At 36.8% G+C, this 20,644-nt stretch overlaps 1 protein-coding gene across 1 annotated transcript in view; it reads right to left on the reverse strand.

Moving 5' to 3' along the window:
• The window catches only part of LOC142337688 (uncharacterized), a 16,474-nt gene extending 3,191 nt beyond the window's left edge, over positions 1-13,283 (reverse strand). Inside the window, exons 1-3 of the mRNA XM_075387131.1 lie at positions 12,710-13,283; positions 7,298-7,964; positions 2,784-2,967 (exon numbers count right to left, since the gene is read on the reverse strand). Coding sequence (XP_075243246.1) covers positions 2,784-2,967; positions 7,298-7,964; positions 12,710-13,282 — 1,424 coding nt within the window. The 5' untranslated portion in view covers position 13,283. The remainder of the gene's footprint in view (positions 1-2,783; positions 2,968-7,297; positions 7,965-12,709) is intronic.
• Positions 13,284-20,644: the final 7,361 nt, after the last annotated feature.

Here is a 20,644-nt window from a genome sequence, read left to right on the forward strand (position 1 = left end):
GAGGTAAACGCTCGAACAGAAAGAAGTCAAAATTCAAGTCATGGACAATCTTGCTTTCGGCTAAAAAACATAGCCGGTAGAATACCGGAAACGACTCGAATCATCGTGCAAAATAATCTCTACCCTAACTGGGACAAAATCAGAATATCGAAAAAACACTAGAAATAACAAAATAGTAGACCAATATAGCATAAAAAGCGTTAGAATTTTTTCAGTTAAGGGGTGTTGGTAGGTGCTGGTGGGGAGGGGGGGGTTGGTAAGTACGTGGGGGGGGGGGTAGGTAGGTACGTGGGGGGAGGGGTAGGTAGGTACGTGGGGGGGGGGGGGGTAGGTAGGTACGTGGGGAGGGCGGGGGAGTAGGTAGGTACGAGGGGGGTAGGTACGTTGGGGTTGGGGGGTAGGTACGTTACGTTAGGGGGGCGGTAGGTACGTGGGGGGTAGTTTTTTGGGGGGGGGGGGGGTAGGCAGTTAAATGGGATCAAATTTTCTCAAATTGACCTCTTCACCTTGAATTACAGACTGTTACCAATTGCTATACATTACAAACTAAGCTATTGTTAAAGTCCAAGGTTCGAAAACAGAAGTCAACAATCAAAAACGGAGGTAAAAGATCGAATAGGAAGAAGTCAAAATTCAAGTCATGAACAAACTTGCTTTCTGCTAAAAACATAGCCGACAGATTGCCGGAAAATAGCCACGATAGATGCTTGGGGCCTTCCATGAATTGAAAGAGATTAGATAGACAGATCGACCACCAGTCCTTTAATAGACCACTAGACTTTTTGGGTTAGATTTGGACCGTCATCTTTATGAGACACATAAGCTCTAATAGGGCTTTTCAAAATTAGGATCTCTTCCGTTTGTGCCCCTCAGCTTAGTGGGCGCATATTATTTGCACTCCTCAGATGCACGTGCAACATTTTGTATATAATGACTTACTATGTAATGGCACGTGCTCTGTAACTGGGGGGCGCATAACGTACTGGGGCACAAACGGAGAAGATCCCAAAATTAATATTCAAAACCAAAAACTCTAAGACTCTGATAATCAAGAAATAGGGCATATATGTTTGGCACTACTTAGAAGCACACTATAGACCATAAACAAGTAAATTTTCATAAATTTTAAAGTTCCATAAGTAAGTTCAGAAGTCATCTTTTTGAGTGAGGTAAGTCATTGAAAAAGTCAATTCCAAGAAGTGAGGGTAAGACGAAACAAAAATCTGTTAGACGAAGTAAAAAACATAGCAGGACAAGTCCTGGCGTTCAATTCAAAGAATTTTCATTGACTAGACAAACAACTCGAACAAGAACAGACTATGAGTGAATTGCGAAAACTATTTCGACAATCAGTTTATAAAATTTAAAAAAAAACAGAAAATCGATGTCAAACTGCCGCATGTGAACAAACAAACATAAACGAGAAAAACAAATTTGGTTCATACAAAAAACTTGGCCTATAATGAACTATTAATGGATGGGGAAACCACTTACAAAAAAAATCCGATCCAACAAATAAAAAAAAACAGTAAAAACAGAGTGGAATTGCCGCATGTGAACAAAAAATCACTAACCAGAAAGCGAAGTTTTGTTCAAACACCGTTTTCTCACTCGCTTTCAAATTTAGAGCAAAAAAATCACGTCGCAAAACCACTCGCTTTTTCGCTCCATTTCCTGTTTCGGCGTGACCAAAATCACTACTCAAATTTGACTTCAAAAATCATGAAAATTTGTGAACAGATCACACAGCTGGAAGAATTCCGGAAACGACTCCGTGAAATTTTCCCATACTTCTGACCAAACAACTAGAACAACTATTGTGAACCCTGAACCTCCACAAATGCCATAAAAAATTAAGGGAGAATAGAAACGGCATTCAAAAACAATTTGAACAAAAAAAACTAGAAAAACTTAATGAGTTTCTTTAATAGTGCAAGGAAACATAAAGCCGAATAAAGTTCCTTCGCTATTAGAGCAATGAAAAGCTCGCAAAACAATGGGCAAGTCATAATTGGCTAAGAAACTTGTCTAAGATTTTTAAAAAAAAACTGCAAAAAAAATAAGAAAAATGCTTTAAAATTTCTCATTTAAGTAACAAGCTTCTAATCAAATCCCACTTAAAGCATCAATACAAAAAACAGGCAAAAAACATTAAATTTCGTCTAAAAATCAGCAAAAAAGCAAAAACTGATCAAAAATCTCCAAATTAGCATTACACTCAAATTAACTACTTGAAACCTTCAATTCCCATCAGAAAAAGGCTAAAATTAATACAATATCATAATCAAACCTCAAAACCATCAAAAGCTGTAAAAAACTGCTGTTAAAAGCCGCACGTGAACAAAAAAAATTCACTCGCTGACGTACAGCGAGTGAAAACTTTTACACATCAATTTTTACACAGAGAAAACTTTTAGCAGAGAAAACTTTTTTACACATCAAAAACAGCGGTATGAACAAAAACCACTCTCTTTTCGCTCCGCTCTTCACTTTTGTTCAGCGCCAAAATCACTCCAAATTTTTTTACGCGTTTCATTTCCCGCTTCAAAAATCACTCCAATAAAATTGATTTAAAAAGGACTTCTCCAATACTCCTCTTCAAGTCGTAAAAAGACAGCGCCCCAATACAATTCAAATTCTTCGAATTGTAAACAAAATTTAGGAGCGCTATAATAGCCGCCTGGAATTGCTGACGCGGCTATTATTAATACTTATAATACTTTTTCAAATAATACTAGCACTAGGATCACCATTCGCCAAAAAATCTGATCGGCTAAGCTTACTTTGTTTTGCAGGAATGTGTACATAGAATGCATTTGAAAGGCCGGAGAGTGCTGTGATAGTTTCGTAGATGCGATCTGACCAATTCAATTCTGTTGGCTGAGTAGCTGCAAAGATGACAAGAGAACTGATTCCGTGACGACTCTTCAATCCCGGCAGTAACATTTCCTCCAGAGTGCATTATTTCTATACAGCACAGTGATAAAAAATACATTACCACGCAGGTTTATAATGCCGACGAAAGGAAAATTTCAAAATTTATTCTCCTTTTCGCGTCGGGAAAATTGTTTTAGATAGCTTTTGCTAGATAGCTGCGGCTTAGGGAGGCTAACTTAAGCTGAGTTTGGGTGGGGGGGTAGGTGAGCATGTGTGAGGGGTGGTGACCGCGGGTAGGAGCGAGCGTAAGGGATCACGGGTAAAATGAATCAAAATGGGGGAGTGGGGTTAAGGGGGATAAAGTGGTGATTGAATTAAGTAAGCGGGGTCAAACTATAACAACAGCACTGCACATACTGAAGTCAAGTCTCCTAAACAGTTTCTGTGAATCAGATTCTTAGATACTAGTGAGCCGTAACCAAGAGAACTTAAATACCCTATGGGATTTACCTGTTTATACCGTTTTAAGGACGAAAAGTCAAATGGTCAGACAAAAAAAATTATACGAACAGTCGGTAGTACAAAATATTGCATAAAAAAATACCAGCAGAACAAATATAATTGCCACAAAAAAAGAGTACTAATTGGAATAACATAGCCGGAAGACTTCAGATTCATCTATACGTACAAATGGACGTAGACCCTAACCAACAATACGCTAATCTAAAAACAATTTACTATGCTATACCACAATATTCGATTTTGAACAAAACGACCAAAAGACAAAATCTGGGAAAAAATAAAGCAACATTTGATTAAGATTTTCATGCAAATTTTTACAAGTAACGACTCTAAAACAAATGTCCTCATTAGACTGTCCCCTTATACAGCGTCCATTCATCAACATAGCCGGCAGATTGCCGGAAAATAGCCGCCGTTGACGCGCTAGACGCACATCGGGATTGAAACAGAAAAAGAAAGTAGAGATTGAAAATGACAAAATTTTTTCCCAAGTTTCAAAAATTGTTATAATTCAGTGTGCAGTTTCAGTTAGATTCTAAACCTATACTGACTTCTAAACTGAAAGGTACTCAGCTTAATACTAATATCAGCTACCAATCACTCGAATGAACTTTAGTAACCTAATGCACTATGACTTAATGACCGGGCTTTGTTGGTTTATCCCGTTTCTTTGGATTTTGCTCCTTTGACCTTGACTGTATTCACTATCTTGCGTAATTCATTGAGTGAATGGATTTAAAAACCATTCAGGTGAAACAGTGAGTGAGGTACATCAGAAATCAAACGTGAAAGTCGTGACTTATGTAAAAAGAAAAACGTGATCAAAAGGTAGAGCGAATTAAAAAACATAGCAGGACAAGTCCTGAAATACAATCCAAAGAATTGAATGGAAAATGGAGAACTAATGTACCTGACCAAAAGATCAGTGGAACAATCCCAGCCAAAAAAAAAACAAAATAGTAGCTGACAAATTAAAATAATCAAACACTAAACAAAAAACAATCATTGCTAAAACTCTTGAAGCTTTTACCCTGAAGACAAAATATGATACAATTGAATATATTAATTTACTCACGCACAATCCTTGAAAGCAATCTATTTGCCACTAAGGAAGATATAGTCGAGAAATATGGCAGAAGCTTCAAAAAAAACTGAAAAGTGTAAAATATGAAGTTTCTAAATTTCGCTGAAAAAAAATGTTCAAAACCATTTTTTTCTGAAGTTCTGTCTAGCAACCCATGTGCAAAATATAAAAAGGTTCCAAATTTCAACAAAATCTTGCTAAAGTTGGCAAAATTTATATCTTACGAACCCTTTTTTTCGTCTCCAGAGACTATCCAGTATCCCTATTTCAAGCCTTAAATAGTTTTAATGACCCATAAGGATCGATAAATATGGAATATGATAATAAATTTCAGAAACTTCGAAAGAAAAATCAAAATATTGCAAAGATTCGTGATATCGAAAAGTTGAAGACTATTTCATTACCCCTAGCAACCATGCAGTAGCATACTATGAAAACCTTACGGAAGTTGCTTGGCCGCTAAGGCCAAAAAAACAACAAAACAAAAATGTCTTAGAAAAACTTGAAGATTGCAAATTTTATCAAAAAATTGCTAAATTCGTGACTTTGCTAAGTTAAAATCTACTTCCTTGCTATCACATACTATGCAGTTATCTAATATCAAACCCTAGAGTAGGATCATTGTTCCTCTAGTTCAGCTGGCGAAAACTGAAAAATGACAAAAATTCTCAAAAAAACTTGAAAAAATTTGGAAATTTTCTCAAAAATTTGCTATGATCTGTGATATTGAAATGCTTAAAAACATTTCATGACCTATAAAAAATTTTCAGTAACCTATAATCAAACCCTAGAGGTTGCCTGGCTTCTGGTGCTCGAAAAACTTAAATAATGATAATAGATGTTAAAGTTTGAAAAAATGCAAGTTTTATCAAAAAATTGGTAAATTTCGTGATGTTAAAAAATCATTACATTACCACAAAAAACTATGCAATAACCCTTTTTCAAACATCAGAGGAGGGTCGTTGACCCCTAGAGCTGAAAAACTACAAAAAATAGCAAACATTTTCAAAAAGCTTAAAATTGTAAAAATTAGTATAAAATTGCGTGTTTATTTTCGGAGTACCAAAACATGTAGCTCTTAAAATGGTCATAAAAAGTAATTATGTCTTTCAAAGGACCTTTATCCTTTATCACTTTAACAAACCTCAATTCTAGACTGTCGAACAAAAAAATGAAAAAAAAACCGAAAAAAAACGAGAAAAATTGCATCATTTTGGTCTCCAAAACTAAAAATGACAATTTAACTTTTAATTACATCTTTCCCATTAGCTTCGCCACTTGAAGGACAACTAAACTCGGCTGAGGGCCTCTAATGAAATTTGATGCCCGCTGAGCTTCACGGGTTTATCCCGTTTTGAAAGCTCAAAGTCATGAAAAAAAAAGGTGACGGAACATCTTACAAAAACAAAGACAGAGCACCAATAAAAGCCGTTTGAGGCTGACGGCAGCTAAATAATAGCCGTTTGAGAGGCTGACGGCAGCTATTAAATAACACACCAAACAGTCACCAAGACAAAACTAAAAACATAACCAACTAACGTCGGAAGAATTAATCTCGAACGACTAGTTGGAAATCTAATCAATTGCAGCCTGCTTCAGTCGAGCTGGGGGCGCCTGAATGGTACTAAGACAATCACTAAGAGGCTTCAAATAATCTCATTAGTGGGGAATATATACCACTACTAAGATTTAAATTGAAAAAATGGCACCAGTTTCGGCGCACTTATCATTTGACTTTTAGTATTAAATTGTCGCCAACTGAGTTCGGCTGCTGGAAATTGCGAATGCGATATCACGCAAAGCGTAGAAAGTCAAGAAGGGCGTAAGAGCCCCTCGAAAAGTCAAAAAACAGTCAAGCAAAAAATTTTCATAAAAAAGACACACACGTTTACAATAATAGCTTCTTTTCGAAAGCAATTAAAGAAGAATAACCTGTAAAGAAACTAAAGAAATGGTTTCACCAACTTTTTAGAAAATTTTTTAAAAGTTTGCATGTTGTGACGTCCCAGAAATATCGTTCTTCAGAAATTTGAGATTTTGCATAGTGGCCGGCCATGTACACGACAGAGAACACACGGAAAAAATCAAAACACAGCTGCTAAAAAATACAAATTATTTCATAAAATTCAGTTAAATACCCGCCTAAAAACATTGTTGTTTTTAATAGCACAACTCAAGTAAAATTTCTCTGAAAATCACAAACAAATAGATAGGAAGAAAACGATTAAAATTAGAAATTGATGACATACAAACCAAAGTCCATAAAACCAGCCCTAAACTTAAACTGTGACACAAAACTCCCAGTTGAGAAAAACATAATTCAGAGAAAGATACATAAACCACTAGAAAACCGCCTGAAATGTCGAAATCACAAAAATGGCTAAAATTGTACATAAATGTCTAGGAAATCCTTAGAATGGTCAAAAATACTCCCGAGCGTATAAATACTTCATGATAATTACGAGACGCCAATTTGGTGGAAAGAGCGGGATGTGAACATTTTTTTCGAACCCCACAAAATTGTCGCACGCAAATTTAACTGCTACTCTCAGGCTCTGTTTGAAACAAGAACTCGTAACAAATTTGGCTGTAGAATGTTCCACAACGTTCCATAGCGGACAAACTTTTCGATAATAATTGAGAGCAACAAACTGATACAATCCAAAAAATACAAACCAAACGCATTACCATAGGCAGATTGATGCGCATTTGAATGTTTGTTGAATTTTTCGCAATTTGCTTGTATAACCTGGTCGATAGACTAAAAAACGTTTTAAATTTATTCTTTATGAGAACAGTAACTAATATATTCACCACTATCAGCTGCAGAGGGACGTCCTCTCAACCTCCCAAAATTGTAAATGCCCTCGCTACCTTGCCCACCACCACTCAATTCTATTTTGCTGCCCATTCCAAAAGGTCTTAAAAATCCAGACGTCACAGGGTCTGGGTCCAATGAACTTCCAATTGAGCACAGGTTCGGCGGAAGTCTTATAGAGCCGCCTATCATGTTAGTTGGCTGAGACTGAGTAGCAGCTAGCGTCATAGGTTCTCTCGCAATATGGTGCTGAGGTCTCGGCAAACTTATCACACTTGGCGACAATTCGCAGCTATTAATGGGATTTGGAAATATCGAAGGCTGAAAGTGTTGAGGATTTCTGAAGTTCATCACGTGAGGTAGTTGCAAACCTGGAAAATAAGGAACATGTTGATTTGAGGTTTGCTTTCGATTGGATGACGGGTTAGGAATCTCTGAAAGCGAATTAGCTTCATCCGAATATGTGAACTCTTCTTTGATGGCCGTTGACAAATTGGACACTTCATTGTTTTCATCTTTCTCATTTCCTACGGTAGGAGACATACTTTTGTTGCAAGAACTTGAAGGTATGTCTTTAGAGCTCTCTGCTTGATTCGTAGAATTAGAGCCGTCCACAAAGTTTATCTTTGGGATATCTTGATTAGAGTCGCATAATCCAGAATTCTAAACAAGTTTCCTCTGATGAAAGCTCAGTGATCAGATGATCTGTTTCGAAAAAATATATCCAAAAACCATAGCTAATGTTCTAGAAAAACTGACTTTTTTCACTCCTTCACAGCAAAACAATGGCTTTCTGATTCAAAAGCTATAAGAGCAGATCCCTATGTGTTCCAATATTGACACTTAAAAAATGTACGTTACTGTGTGGTAAAAATGAGCAAATTGCTGCGGAAACTTATTAGAAAATCCTTAGAAGGCTGAAGACAAGCTGACGAAGGCTGCAGATAGCCGGGAAATAGACTTTCGTACCGTAAAACATAGAGAGTAATTGCCGCCTCTTAAAAAACTATATACTTCAGTATTTTTAAGTGACTTAAATCACACATCAAAATCTAGTCACAACAGACGGGCAATTAAATTCAGAGGTGGCGTAACATGGAAAAGTTTATGGATGCAAAACATTTTGACACCGCAGAGGTTCGATCCCATAACCTCAATGATTACAGACAGGACCTTCACCACTCCGCAATACCACCATTCGAAACACCAATTAGATCACCCAAAAAGCATGAAATCAAGCCTGAAATATCTTAAAAGTCAAGCGAAAGAATGCACTAAAACAGATGTAAAACAAAGACTGACCCTCAGACGACGAAACAACAAGAGCACCGCAATATAGCTATGCTCAACTTACAGCTTCAGAACACTCTCAAGAAGACTTGAACACCACAACTGCCGCTGCAAACGAATTCAAAAATTGGCTTCAAAAAATTCTTTCATATATACTGAGTTTATTTTATACGGTTACTCGACATACGAGTACAACGTGCTCTCGAACGACAGGCGCGGCAATTCAATTCATAGGAGGCTGTATCAACCAAAAACTTTTCTTGCTTGGTACAGAAAAATCTAACTAGAGAGGGATTCCAACCCGCAACCTCCTGTGTCCTAGAATACTGAACTTACAACTCGGCAAACAGGCACTTATGATCTTCTAGCTGACAATTGCTTTTATTTAAGGAACACAGGCTTCATTTCTCAAAAATAACAATTTTGAGCAAATCGAGAAGTCAAGCGTGACAAAATCACTCAAGAAGTGAAATAGAAAGAATGTCCTAGCAGAAAAGGACCTCATGCTCAAGCCTCCCCCCGACTCAGAACTCAAATTATGTTGATTTCCAAAACATTTTTTCGCATATACATAGCTAAATTTACACCATTACTCGACTTACGAGTACAACGTGTTCTCGAACGACAGGCGGGGCAATTCACTTCATTTGAATCAACGAAAAACTGTATCATCAAGGCTGTATCAACAAAAAACATTTCTATATGGGTGCAGAAAATTCTGATTAAAATCAAAAAAGATATTTTCCCCGCCAAAATCATTCAGACTAAAAAACTGTTGTCAGTTTTTGAGGTTACTAGCAAACTCCAAGTAATTCACCTTAGTTCAAATTTAATGATGTGACATATTCTGAGGCAAACTTGAAAATCCAGTTATAAAGCAAATACCGAAACATGGCTGTCGACATCTTCGTGAACAAGTAGTTTTAACAGAATGAAAAATATGAGACCAAGAAGCTAAATTTGTTATTGTGCTAATAGCCGAGTTTCTAGTACTAGCACTGTTCAACTCTGAACCCTTGCGAACCCAGTTCTAAGTGCGAACCCAGTGCAAGATTAGATCCTTGAGAAAATCAGAAAATAGAAGCAGCTACAAGCTTACGAGAAAAATGAGGAATATCATTTAAGAAACTGAGGCTTAATCTATAGATCTCTCGAAGGAAAGAGGAGCGTCGCCCTGTTTGATTGCGCTCCATTCTAATGATGACAATTCTGATCTAACCAAGGGAGAAATTAGAAATGGCGCATTGCCCTCATATACGAATGGGAACCTGTGAAAATACCATCAGCCTGTGTATGTGGAGAAATATTAAACTTACCTTATACGTTACATTGACCAAAAGCTGACTATACCTTCATCAGGCATACCGATATACGCGATTCACTTGACAAATTAGAAGATGAAGTATGCGATTATGTCGAAGTGAATTTCTGTTTTCAGACTTCGCAAGTAGAAACTTTCGCAAGTAGTACACAACCAAAGACAACGCTCCAAGAGATACCAAATAAAATGCGCCGTTTTGTCCAAGCTTCAGTAAAACTTTTCGATGTTAAAGTGTTTAATCGGTTTGCTAAAATTTACGAAAGCCATTCATGTGTTGGCAACAACAATCAACGAGAGAAAACAGGATTCAATTTCTGACGTGGTTACATCCATTGGGACAAAACTTAAAAACGCCTTTTTGCACAGCACCATACTCTGCCTCCTTGGCGCATAACCAAATCACCACCACCCAGTTTTAGAAACTGAAAGCCATGCTAGAATGGCAGTTGTTCTCTTAAAAACATTACAAACCCTCTGGCAAACAATTTCTTCTTCCTACTGAAGCCATCTTCAATTATTGATGATGCCATCTTCAATTATTCATGATGCTTTGCGTTTGACTACTGTCAGACTATATAAATTTAGAAGACAAATTTTATTAGAATAAAAGTAAAATTTAGAGTTGTTGCTTCAATTAGTTGCCCTAAAATAAATTTCAAATAGAGTGACATACAATTGGACCTCAACCAGTCATTTTGAAGTGAGGAAAGTCATTACTGAAAACACGTTAAGTCATGTGCGACCAAAAACTTAATCACACACGTGAACAAAAGGAGTGCAAATTGGCGTCCTTCACTGCAGTCAAAAGTGCATGACTGAATGAAAAGAAGATATGAAACGATCGTGAAATTATGTGGTCGTAAAAAACTTGGCAAAGAAAAACATAACTGAATAACATTGCGCGAACTCTTCTATTTAATTTAGTGGGACTGTTGCTTAGAAGTTTTTATGGTAGCAAAAATTGCGACCCCAGAGGGGTTCAAACCAACAACCTCAAGTAAGAGTAGAAGTAGTTTAGTTTTTGAATCTGTCTGATTCGGGGCTTGGGCCCGTCACTTCCCAGCTAGGTTGATTTTCTAAATTTGGTTGCAATATTCGCAATTGCACATAAAAGCCCACAAACATATATTTAGATCGGAGTAACTCTTGATAAAGTAATTCCAGTGGATCTTAATTGAGATTTGTTGACTTCACTTGTTTAATGTACATGTCTGTTTAGAAACTATGTTCAAACGACGGCTGGATCTTGTTCAAAAGTTCTCGTCAGCCACAGTGTGTTTTTTGTATTTCTATAAAATCCAGTTGTCTATAAAATCCAGTTGTCTATAAAATCCAATTTTCTCTTTTTGGTAGACCGATATCAAAATTCCCTTTGAGAAAAGGCAGTAAAAGAAGGACGTCATGAAGTTCCGAATACATTGAAAGTGGTAAGATCTTGAACTTTTCCAGTCTGGTCTAATAATTAGTGCTCCAATAAGTCAAACTCCAATTTGTAGCTTTGCGCTGAACTTTTCCAGTCAAGATCCTTCATTTCAGTTTTGTTTGCACACCTGACCAGGGAAGCTTAGCTTATTACCGGTACAACATTGCCCGCACATGCATTTAGTTTTGTTTTTACATTAGACTTGGTAGACGTTTCGTTTCAAGAAATAGTACGTTTTCAAGGAATTTGAGCACCGCTTTTAAAAGTCTGACATCTTAACCTCTCAGCTACAATAGCTTAATCTTCGGTCTCATCGTTTTTCTATTAGCAAAAAATTTTATTTCCAGATGAGATCCACTTAGATCACTCAAAATAAATACCTCAATCGTGAAAAAGTCATTCAAGAAGTTAGAACAAAAGCACAACAACGGTCAAGGGTCAATTAAGAGAAAGCCCCTCCCCTAAAAGGGTAGTCGGTCAACTCCGGGGCAGCAAGTCAACTCCTATGTGTATTTATAAATTCTGACAGTAGTCAAAAATTGAAGCATCAGATGCAAAGGATAAAGAAAATAAAGCATCAGAATTATGAACAAGATAGATATGGTAAGTAGCAATTAAAGTATAATATGCAGTGATTTTGAATCAAGATTAGAAAAAAGATCAAGCATTTAGCATAACAGCCTCCCTTCCTCTACAATGGTTCCTATTGACGCTTCTACTGCAGGGCGCCTGCGCATGGAGCGCGCGCCACGGAGGCAGAGTATGGAGCTACGTAAAAGAGCGAAACTTAATTTTGTCCTTATGTACGTGATCACGTCCGAATATGAATCTTCTTTCTTATCGCTGATCCTAGAAGCCAATCTCTGTATGGCTTTTGATGCTGATGGACCAGCTCCTCCTGTACACGAGAAGATTAACGGACAGAAGGTGGCTTTCTCGACGTCGATTATCCTTTGTTCGTATTTCAGCTTCTTGATGGACTCGTGATATTTGTAGGAATCCGGTATGCTTCTTGGGCAACTCTTCGCATACGGATTAAACACTTTCACATCAAAGAACGTTCTGCTGTGAAACAACGGTCAAGGAAAAATTATGCATTAACAAAAGACACACCTGTTTAGAATAATTGCCTCAAACTTCGATCGAGAGCAATTAAAAAGAACAATGATAGAGCGAAAAATAGCTCTGCTAAGATACAATACGAGTCATAGCAACAAAGGCAACCCAGGGAGTGAATAATTGAGTTAGATTAGATTCTGATAGCTAGAAAAACCGTGAGCTAGAAATTCTGATAGCTTGAGACACAGTGAGAAACAGGAAATGACCGCCGAAGGAATAAGTAGCAGGAGCGTTCTTCTAGTATTATATACTTACAATTGCAGTTTCTGTTCTAGTGTCAGGATGAGGTGTTTTTTCGACAGATTTTGCTGATGCGCCTGCTCGAGAACTGCTCGGTTGAGATTTGGTTCCCGAGTGTCTCTCTGAAGCTTTAGTTGACATTACATCATCGTGGCATGAAAAAGATTCATCTTCGCTGTAATCACTGTTAGAACAATTACCATTGTTTTGGCATGAAGTCATATCTGGTACAATACTGGAACACATTTTGTTTTGTGGACGAGCCACGGATATTTGCTCTGTTCCGCAATCATACTTTAATCTGCTCGTTTTTATTGGTGACACTCCACCGCCTTCAGTTTCCGAAAGTTGCCTTCTTTTACCGCAAAATGTTGGTGGTCCAGAAGTTACTCGGTCATCATTAAGAGAACAACGCGTTCTGTTATCTGTTGAAAAAGAGAGGGACAGAGTTCCCAAGCACTGATTGAGCAACTTGTTGACCAAGAGAACTTCCGTTGCTCCAGATATCTGGGCAGCACTAAGAGCCGCGGTATCAAGGGAGAGACTCAAATTGAGCTTCGAAGCAACGTGATTCTGAGATCCAAACATTTGAACTGAAATGAGGCCAAAACTATATCTCTTCACATAGGATGCTTCCAACTCCAAAAATAAAAATTTAAACGCCAATTGTCAAATAGCAATGAAAGTTGGTATTGTCTAAAAAAAAATTCGTGCTATGTTGGCGCCGCTTCAAATCGTCATTAAGAGTTATCACATAGCAAAGAAATAAGCTTTGAAACTGAATTTGTCAAAACTCAAAAATGGTCGAAACTGAAAGGTTTTTCAAGTTGTGACCAAAAATTTTAACATCACCCGAGCCTAGGAAGGGAAAAGCACAGCAACCCGATGTTAAAAAACACGGTTAGGGTAACCTTTAAACTATCCATGGAACCGACTAACATTAAAAAACATAACCACAAGTGTGGCTATCAGCAACTATATAGTGAAAAATTGGCATTTTTGATATTTTGTCATTTTTTGTTAAGTTTCTTAAATTATTGTTTTAGGATGCCTTAGGTGATCATTAAAGGTCAAACCCCTACATGTGAGGCATTTAGTGCTACGTAATAAACAACCGTGCATATATCAACAAAATGAAATACTGCAGTAGTTTGACATTTACTGTGTAAACAATGACCTAATTCAGTTTACTTGATCAACGAATCAAAAACAAGTAACAATGTTGTAATAAATGATATTTGCCTGATCAATTGTTCTAACCGAATTTTTTGAATAGTGCAACCATATTGTATTTAGAATCATTAAAAATTTCTACCAAGAGCAGTTGATTCTCAGAATAGAGTAATGTTTTATTCTTCAACTAATTTTGCTAGATCTTAAGATCTTGCCATTTTTAGGTTCGTTGAGCATTCTTTACCAGAAACTAGCAACAGTATATACAATGGCAGGAGCCTTACAAACTTCAGCACAAGATTGAACATAGCTTATCACTGAGGATATTCTTAACTTCAATCAAAAATAAAGTTACTGTCCTTTAATACGTCCGAGTGAATATCAGTTTCAACATTTTTCGTCAGTCGAACTCATTGAAGAACCAGGCCGGCGTGAAGCTCAGAAACCAGGCTGCCATAGATCGGTTCCGCTGAGAATCCTGAGCAGCCTTAATTTTTGCTCAGCCGCCCCAGACGACAACATTAACCGCAACGAACATTCAATGCAATTATGCAATTTGTTGGAACAGAACGAAATCCTTACAATCGCTGGAAGGAGAACCAATAGGCCATGGTAAATGACTGACTAGAGGATGTCAGGCAACTCAAGAGACTGAATAGTGTGCAAGCTGAATTGCTCAAAACATTTGACAGACTTCTTGATGATGTGAAAATTTACTTCGCCCAGAACAAGACGTAATATAGTGAGCATGGATGGCTGCTATGTTCAGTAGATAGTTGATATGAAAAGTAATATAGGGGACCGAAGAAGGACCTTTGAAGTACACCTCTGGTTACACTTCCGAAATGAGGTCAATCATTCTTTATAATGACACATGATTTAGAGTCTTTGAATTAGCCTCCGCATAGTTGAAGAGCTTATCTTCCTATCCCCTTTTTTGCGGGTTTTTCGATCAGCCAATTGTGTGGTACTGTGTCAAATGCTTGTTATAAATCGAAGTAAAGAACAAAAATACTCATCGATTGAATATATGTCATTATACTAATAGTGTTTGTTCAGGAAGCATAACATTTGACGATTGGTTGATCCTTGTGATCTAAATCCGAATTGTGAATCATGAAACTGATGGTTCACTGCTCTATGGACATTATCGAACATTAGTTTCTCAAATACTTTCGAGAAACATCAACCTAAAAATATTGGTGTTTTTTTCAACATTAATGATTCGTCGCCCCTTTTTTAGATTGGTGTATTTTTGCTCGTTTTCCAGATATCTGGGATACTTCCCGTGTTGATAAAGGTAGTAATCAGCAGTTGCAGAGACTTAAAAAAATTCGTGTTATGTTGGCGCCGCTTCAAATCATCATTACGATTTATCACATAGCAAAGAAATAAGCTTTGAAACTGAAAAAAACTTAGAATTTGTCAAAACTCAAAAATGGTCGAAACTGAAAAGTTTTTCAAGTTGTGACCAAAATTTTTAACATCACCCGAGCCTAGGAATTGAAAAGCAGAGCAATCCGATGTTATAGTACACGGTTAGGGTAACCTCTAAACTATCAATGGACCCAACGAACGTTAAAAAACATAACCACAAGTGTGGCTATCAGCAACTACATGGTTAAAAATTGGCATTTTTGATATTTTGTCATTTTTTGTTAAATTTCTTAAATTGTTTGTTTTATGATACCTTAGGTGATCATCAAAGGTCAAACCCTTACATTTGAGGCATTTAGCGCTACGTAATTACCAACCGTGCATATATCAACAAAAGGAAATTTTGCAGTAGTTTGACATTTACCATGTAAACAATGACCTAATTCACTTTACTTGATCAACGAATCAAAAACAAGTAACAATGATGTAATAAATGATATTTGCCTGATTAATTGTTCTAACTTAATTGTTTGAATAGTGCAACCATATTGTATTTAGAATCATTAAAAATTGTTACCAAGAGCAGTTCATTCTCAGAATAGAGTAATATTTTATTCTTCAATAAGTTTTGCTAGATCTTAAGATCTTGCCAGTTTTAGGTTAGTTGAGCATTCTTGATCAGAAACTAGCAACAGTACTTACGATGGCTGATACCTTACAGACTTCAGCCCAAGATTGAACGTAGATTATCACTAAGGATGTTCTTAACTTCAATCAAAAATATTGTTACTGTCCTTTAATAAGTCCGAGTGAATATCAGTTTCAACGACATTTTTCGTCAGTCGAACTCATTGAAGAACCAAATCGGCGTAATACTCGGAAACCAGGCTGCCATAGATCGGTTCCGCTGAGAATCTTGAGCAGTTGCAATTGTTGTTCAGCCGCCCCAGACAACAACATTAACCGCAACCAACTTTCAATGCAATTTGTTGGACCAGAACGAAATCCTTGCGATTGCTGGAAAGAGCACCAATAGACCATGGTAAACGACTGACTACAGGATGTCAGGCAACTCAAGAGACTAGATAGTGTGCAAGCTGAATTGCTCAAAACTTTTGACAGACATCTTGCTGATGTGAAAATTCACTTCGTCCAGAATAAGACGTAATATAGTGAGCATGGATGGCTGCTATGTTCAGTAGATAACTGATATGAAAAGTAATATAGGGAACCGAAGAAGGACCCGTAAAGTACACCTCTGGTTACACTTCCGAAATGAGGTCAATCAATCTTTATAATGACACATGATTTAGAGTCTTCGAATTAGTCTCCGCTTAGTTGAAGAGCTTATCTTCCTATCCCCATTTCTGCGGGTTTTTCGACCATCCAATTGCGTGGTACTGTGTCAAACGCTTGTTCGAATTCGAATTGAAAAACAAAAAATCTCATCGATTGCATATACGTCATTATACTAATAGTGTTTGTTCAGGAAGCATAACATTTGACGATTGGTTGATCCTTGTGATCTAAATCCGAATTGTGAATCATGAAACTGATGGTTCACTGCTCTATGGACATTATCGAACATTAGTTTCTCAAATACTTTCGAGAAACATCAACCTAAAAATATTGGTGTTTTTTTCAACATTAATGATTCGTCGCCCCTTTTTTAGATTGGTGTAATTTTGCTCGTTTTCCAGATATCTGGGATACTTCCCGTGTTGATAAAGGTAGTAAATAGCAGGTGCAAAGACTTAAAAAAATTCGTGTTATGTTGGCGCCGCTTCAAATCGTCATTAAGAGTGATCACATAGCAAAGAAATAAGCTTTGAAACTGAAAAAACTTAGAATTTGTCAAAACTCAAAAATGGTCGAAACTGAAAATTTTTTCAAGATGTGATCAAAAATTTTAACATCACCCGAGCCTAGGAAGGGAAAAGCAGAGCAACCCGATGTTATAGTACACGGTTAGGGTAACCTCTAATTTATCCATGGACCCAACGAACGTTAAAAAACATAACCACAAATGTGGCTATCAGCAACTATATAGTGAAAAATTGGCATTTTTGATATTTTGTCATTTTTTGTTAAGTTTCTTAAATTGTTTGTTTTATGATGCCTTAGGTGATCATTAAAGGTCAAACCCCTACATGTGAAGCATTTAGTGCTACGTAATAACCAACTGTGCATATATCAACAAAAGGAAATACTGCAGTAGTTTGACATTTACTATGTAAACAAAGACCTAATTCAGTTTACTGGATCAACGAATCAAAAACAAGTAACAATGATGTAATAAATGATATTTGCCTGACTGATTGTTCTAACTTAATTGTTTGAATAATGCAACCATATTGTATTTAGAATCTTTAAAAATTGCTACCAAGAGCAGTTAATTCTCAGAATAGAGTAATATTTTATTCTTCAATTAATTTTGCTAGATCTTAAGATCTCGCCAGTTTTAGGTTAGTTGAGCATTCTTTACCAGAAACTAGCAACAGTAATTACAATGACAGGAGCCTTACAAACTTCAGCACAAGATTGAACATAGCTTATCACAAAGGATATTCTTAACTTCAATCAAAAATAAAGTTACTGCCCTTTAATACGTCCGAGTGAATATCAGTTTCAACGACATTTTTCGTCAGTCGAACTCATTGAAGAACCAGGCCGGCGTGAAGCTGGGAAACCAGGCTGCCATAGGTCGGTTCCGCTGAGAATCTTGAGCAGCCTTAATTTTTTCCCAGCCGCCCCAGACAACAACATTAACCGCAACGAAAATTCAATGCAATTATGCAATTTGTTGGACCAGAACGAAATACTTACGATCGCTGGAAGGAGAACCAATAGACCATGGTAAATGACTGACTAGAGGATATCAGGCAACTCGAGAGACTAGATAGTGTGCAAGCTGAATTGCTCAAAACATTTAACAGACATCTTGATGATGTGAAAATTTACTTCGCCCAGAACAAGACGTAATATAGTGAGCATGGATGGCTGCTATGTTCAGTAGATAGTTGATTTGAAAAGTAATATAGGGTACCGAAGAAAGACCCTTGAAGTACACCTCTGGTTACACTTCCGAAATGAGGTCAATCATTCTTTATAATGACACATGATTTAGAGTCTTTGAATTAGTCTCCGCTTAGTTGAAGAGCTTATCTTCCTATCCCCATTTTTGCGGTTTTTTCGATCACCCAATTGTGTGGTACTGTGTCAAATGCTTGTTATAATTCGAAGTAAAAAACAAAAAACCTCATTGATTGCATATATGTCATTATACTAATAGTGTTTGTTCAGGAAGCATAACATTTGACGATTGGTTGATCCTTGTGATCTAAATCCGAATTGTGAATCATGAAACTGATGGTTCACTGCTCTATGGACATTATCGAACATTAGTTTCTCAAATACTTTCGAGAAACACCAAACTAAAATTATTGGTGTTTTTTTTCAACATTAATGATTCGTCGCCCTTTTTTTAGATTGGTGTAATTTTGCTCGTTTTCCAGATATCTGGGATACTTCCCGTGTTGATAAAGGTAGTAAATAGCAGGTGCAAAGACTTAAAAAAATTCGTGTTATGTTGGTGCCGCTTCAAATCGTCATTAAGAGTTATCACATAGCAAAGAAATAAGCTTTGAAACTGAAAAAAACTTAGAATTTGTCAATACTCAGAAATGGTCGAAACTGAAAAGTTTTTCAAGTTGTGACCAAAAATTTTAACATCACCCGAGCCTAGGAACGGAAAAGCAGAGCAACCCGATGTTATAGTACACGGTTAGGGTAACCTCTAAACTATCAATGGACCCAACGAACGTTAAAAAACATAACCACAATTGTGGCTATCAGCACCTATATGGTGAAAAATTGGTATTTTTGATATTTTGTCATTTTTTGTTAAATTTCTTAAATTGTTTGTTTTATGATACCTTAGGTGATCATTAAAGGTCAAACCCCTACATTTGAGGCATTAAGCGCTACGTAATTCCCAACCGTGCATATATCAACAAAAGGAAATATTGCAGTAGTTTGACATTTACTATGTAAACAATGACCTAATTCACTTTACTTGATCAACGATTCAAAAACAAGTAACAAAGATGTAATAAATGATATTTGCCTGACTGATTGTTCTAACTTAATTGTTTGAATAGTGCAACCATATTGTATTTAGAATCATTAAAAATTGTTACCAAGAGCAGTTCATTCTCAGAATAGAGTAATATTTTATTCTTCAATTAATTTTGCTAGAGCTTAAGATCTTGCCAGTTTTAGGTTAGTTGAGCATTCTTTACCAGAAACTAGCAACAGTATTTATAATGACAGGAGCCTTACAAACTTCAGCACAAGATTGAACATAGCTTATCACAAAGGATATTCTTAACTTCAATCAAAAATAAAGTTACTGCCCTTTAATACGTCCGAGTGAATATCAGTTTCAACGACATTTTTCGTCAGTCGAACTCATTGAAGAACCAGGCCGGCGTGAAGCTGGGAAACCAGGCTGCCATAGGTCGGTTCCGCTGAGAATCTTGAGCAGCCTTAATTTTTTCCCAGCCGCCCCAGACAACAACATTAACCGCAACGAAAATTCAATGCAATTATGCAATTTGTTGGACCAGAACGAAATACTTACGATCGCTGGAAGGAGAACCAATAGACCATGGTAAATGACTGACTAGAGGATATCAGGCAACTCGAGAGACTAGATAGTGTGCAAGCTGAATTGCTCAAAACATTTAACAGACATCTTGATGATGTGAAAATTTACTTCGCCCAGAACAAGACGTAATATAGTGAGCATGGATGGCTGCTATGTTCAGTAGATAGTTGATTTGAAAAGTAATATAGGGTACCGAAGAAAGACCCTTGAAGTACACCTCTGGTTACACTTCCGAAATGAGGTCAATCATTCTTTATAATGACACATGATTTAGAGTCTTTGAATTAGTCTCCGCTTAGTTGAAGAGCTTATCTTCCTATCCCCATTTTTGCGGTTTTTTTGATCACCCAATTGTGTGGTACTGTGTCAAATGCTTGTTATAATTCGAAGTAAAAAACAAAAAACCTCATCGATTGCATATATGTCATTATACTAATAGTGTTTGTTCAGGAAGCATAACATTTGACGATTGGTTGATCCTTGTGATCTAAATCCGAATTGTGAATCATGAAACTGATGGTTCACTGCTCTATGGACATTATCGAACATTAGTTTCTCAAATACTTTCGAGAAACACCAAACTAAAATTATTGGTGTTTTTTTTCAACATTAATGATTCGTCGCCCTTTTTTTAGATTGGTGTAATTTTTCTCGTTTTCCAGATATCTGGGATACTTCCCGTGTTGATAAAGGTAGTAAATAGCAGGTGCAAAGACTTTAAAAAATTCGTG

This window comes from Convolutriloba macropyga, chromosome 4 (genome assembly GCF_964194025.1).
Source record: "Convolutriloba macropyga chromosome 4, txConMacr16.3, whole genome shotgun sequence".
NCBI lineage: Eukaryota > Metazoa > Xenacoelomorpha > Acoela > Convolutidae > Convolutriloba > Convolutriloba macropyga.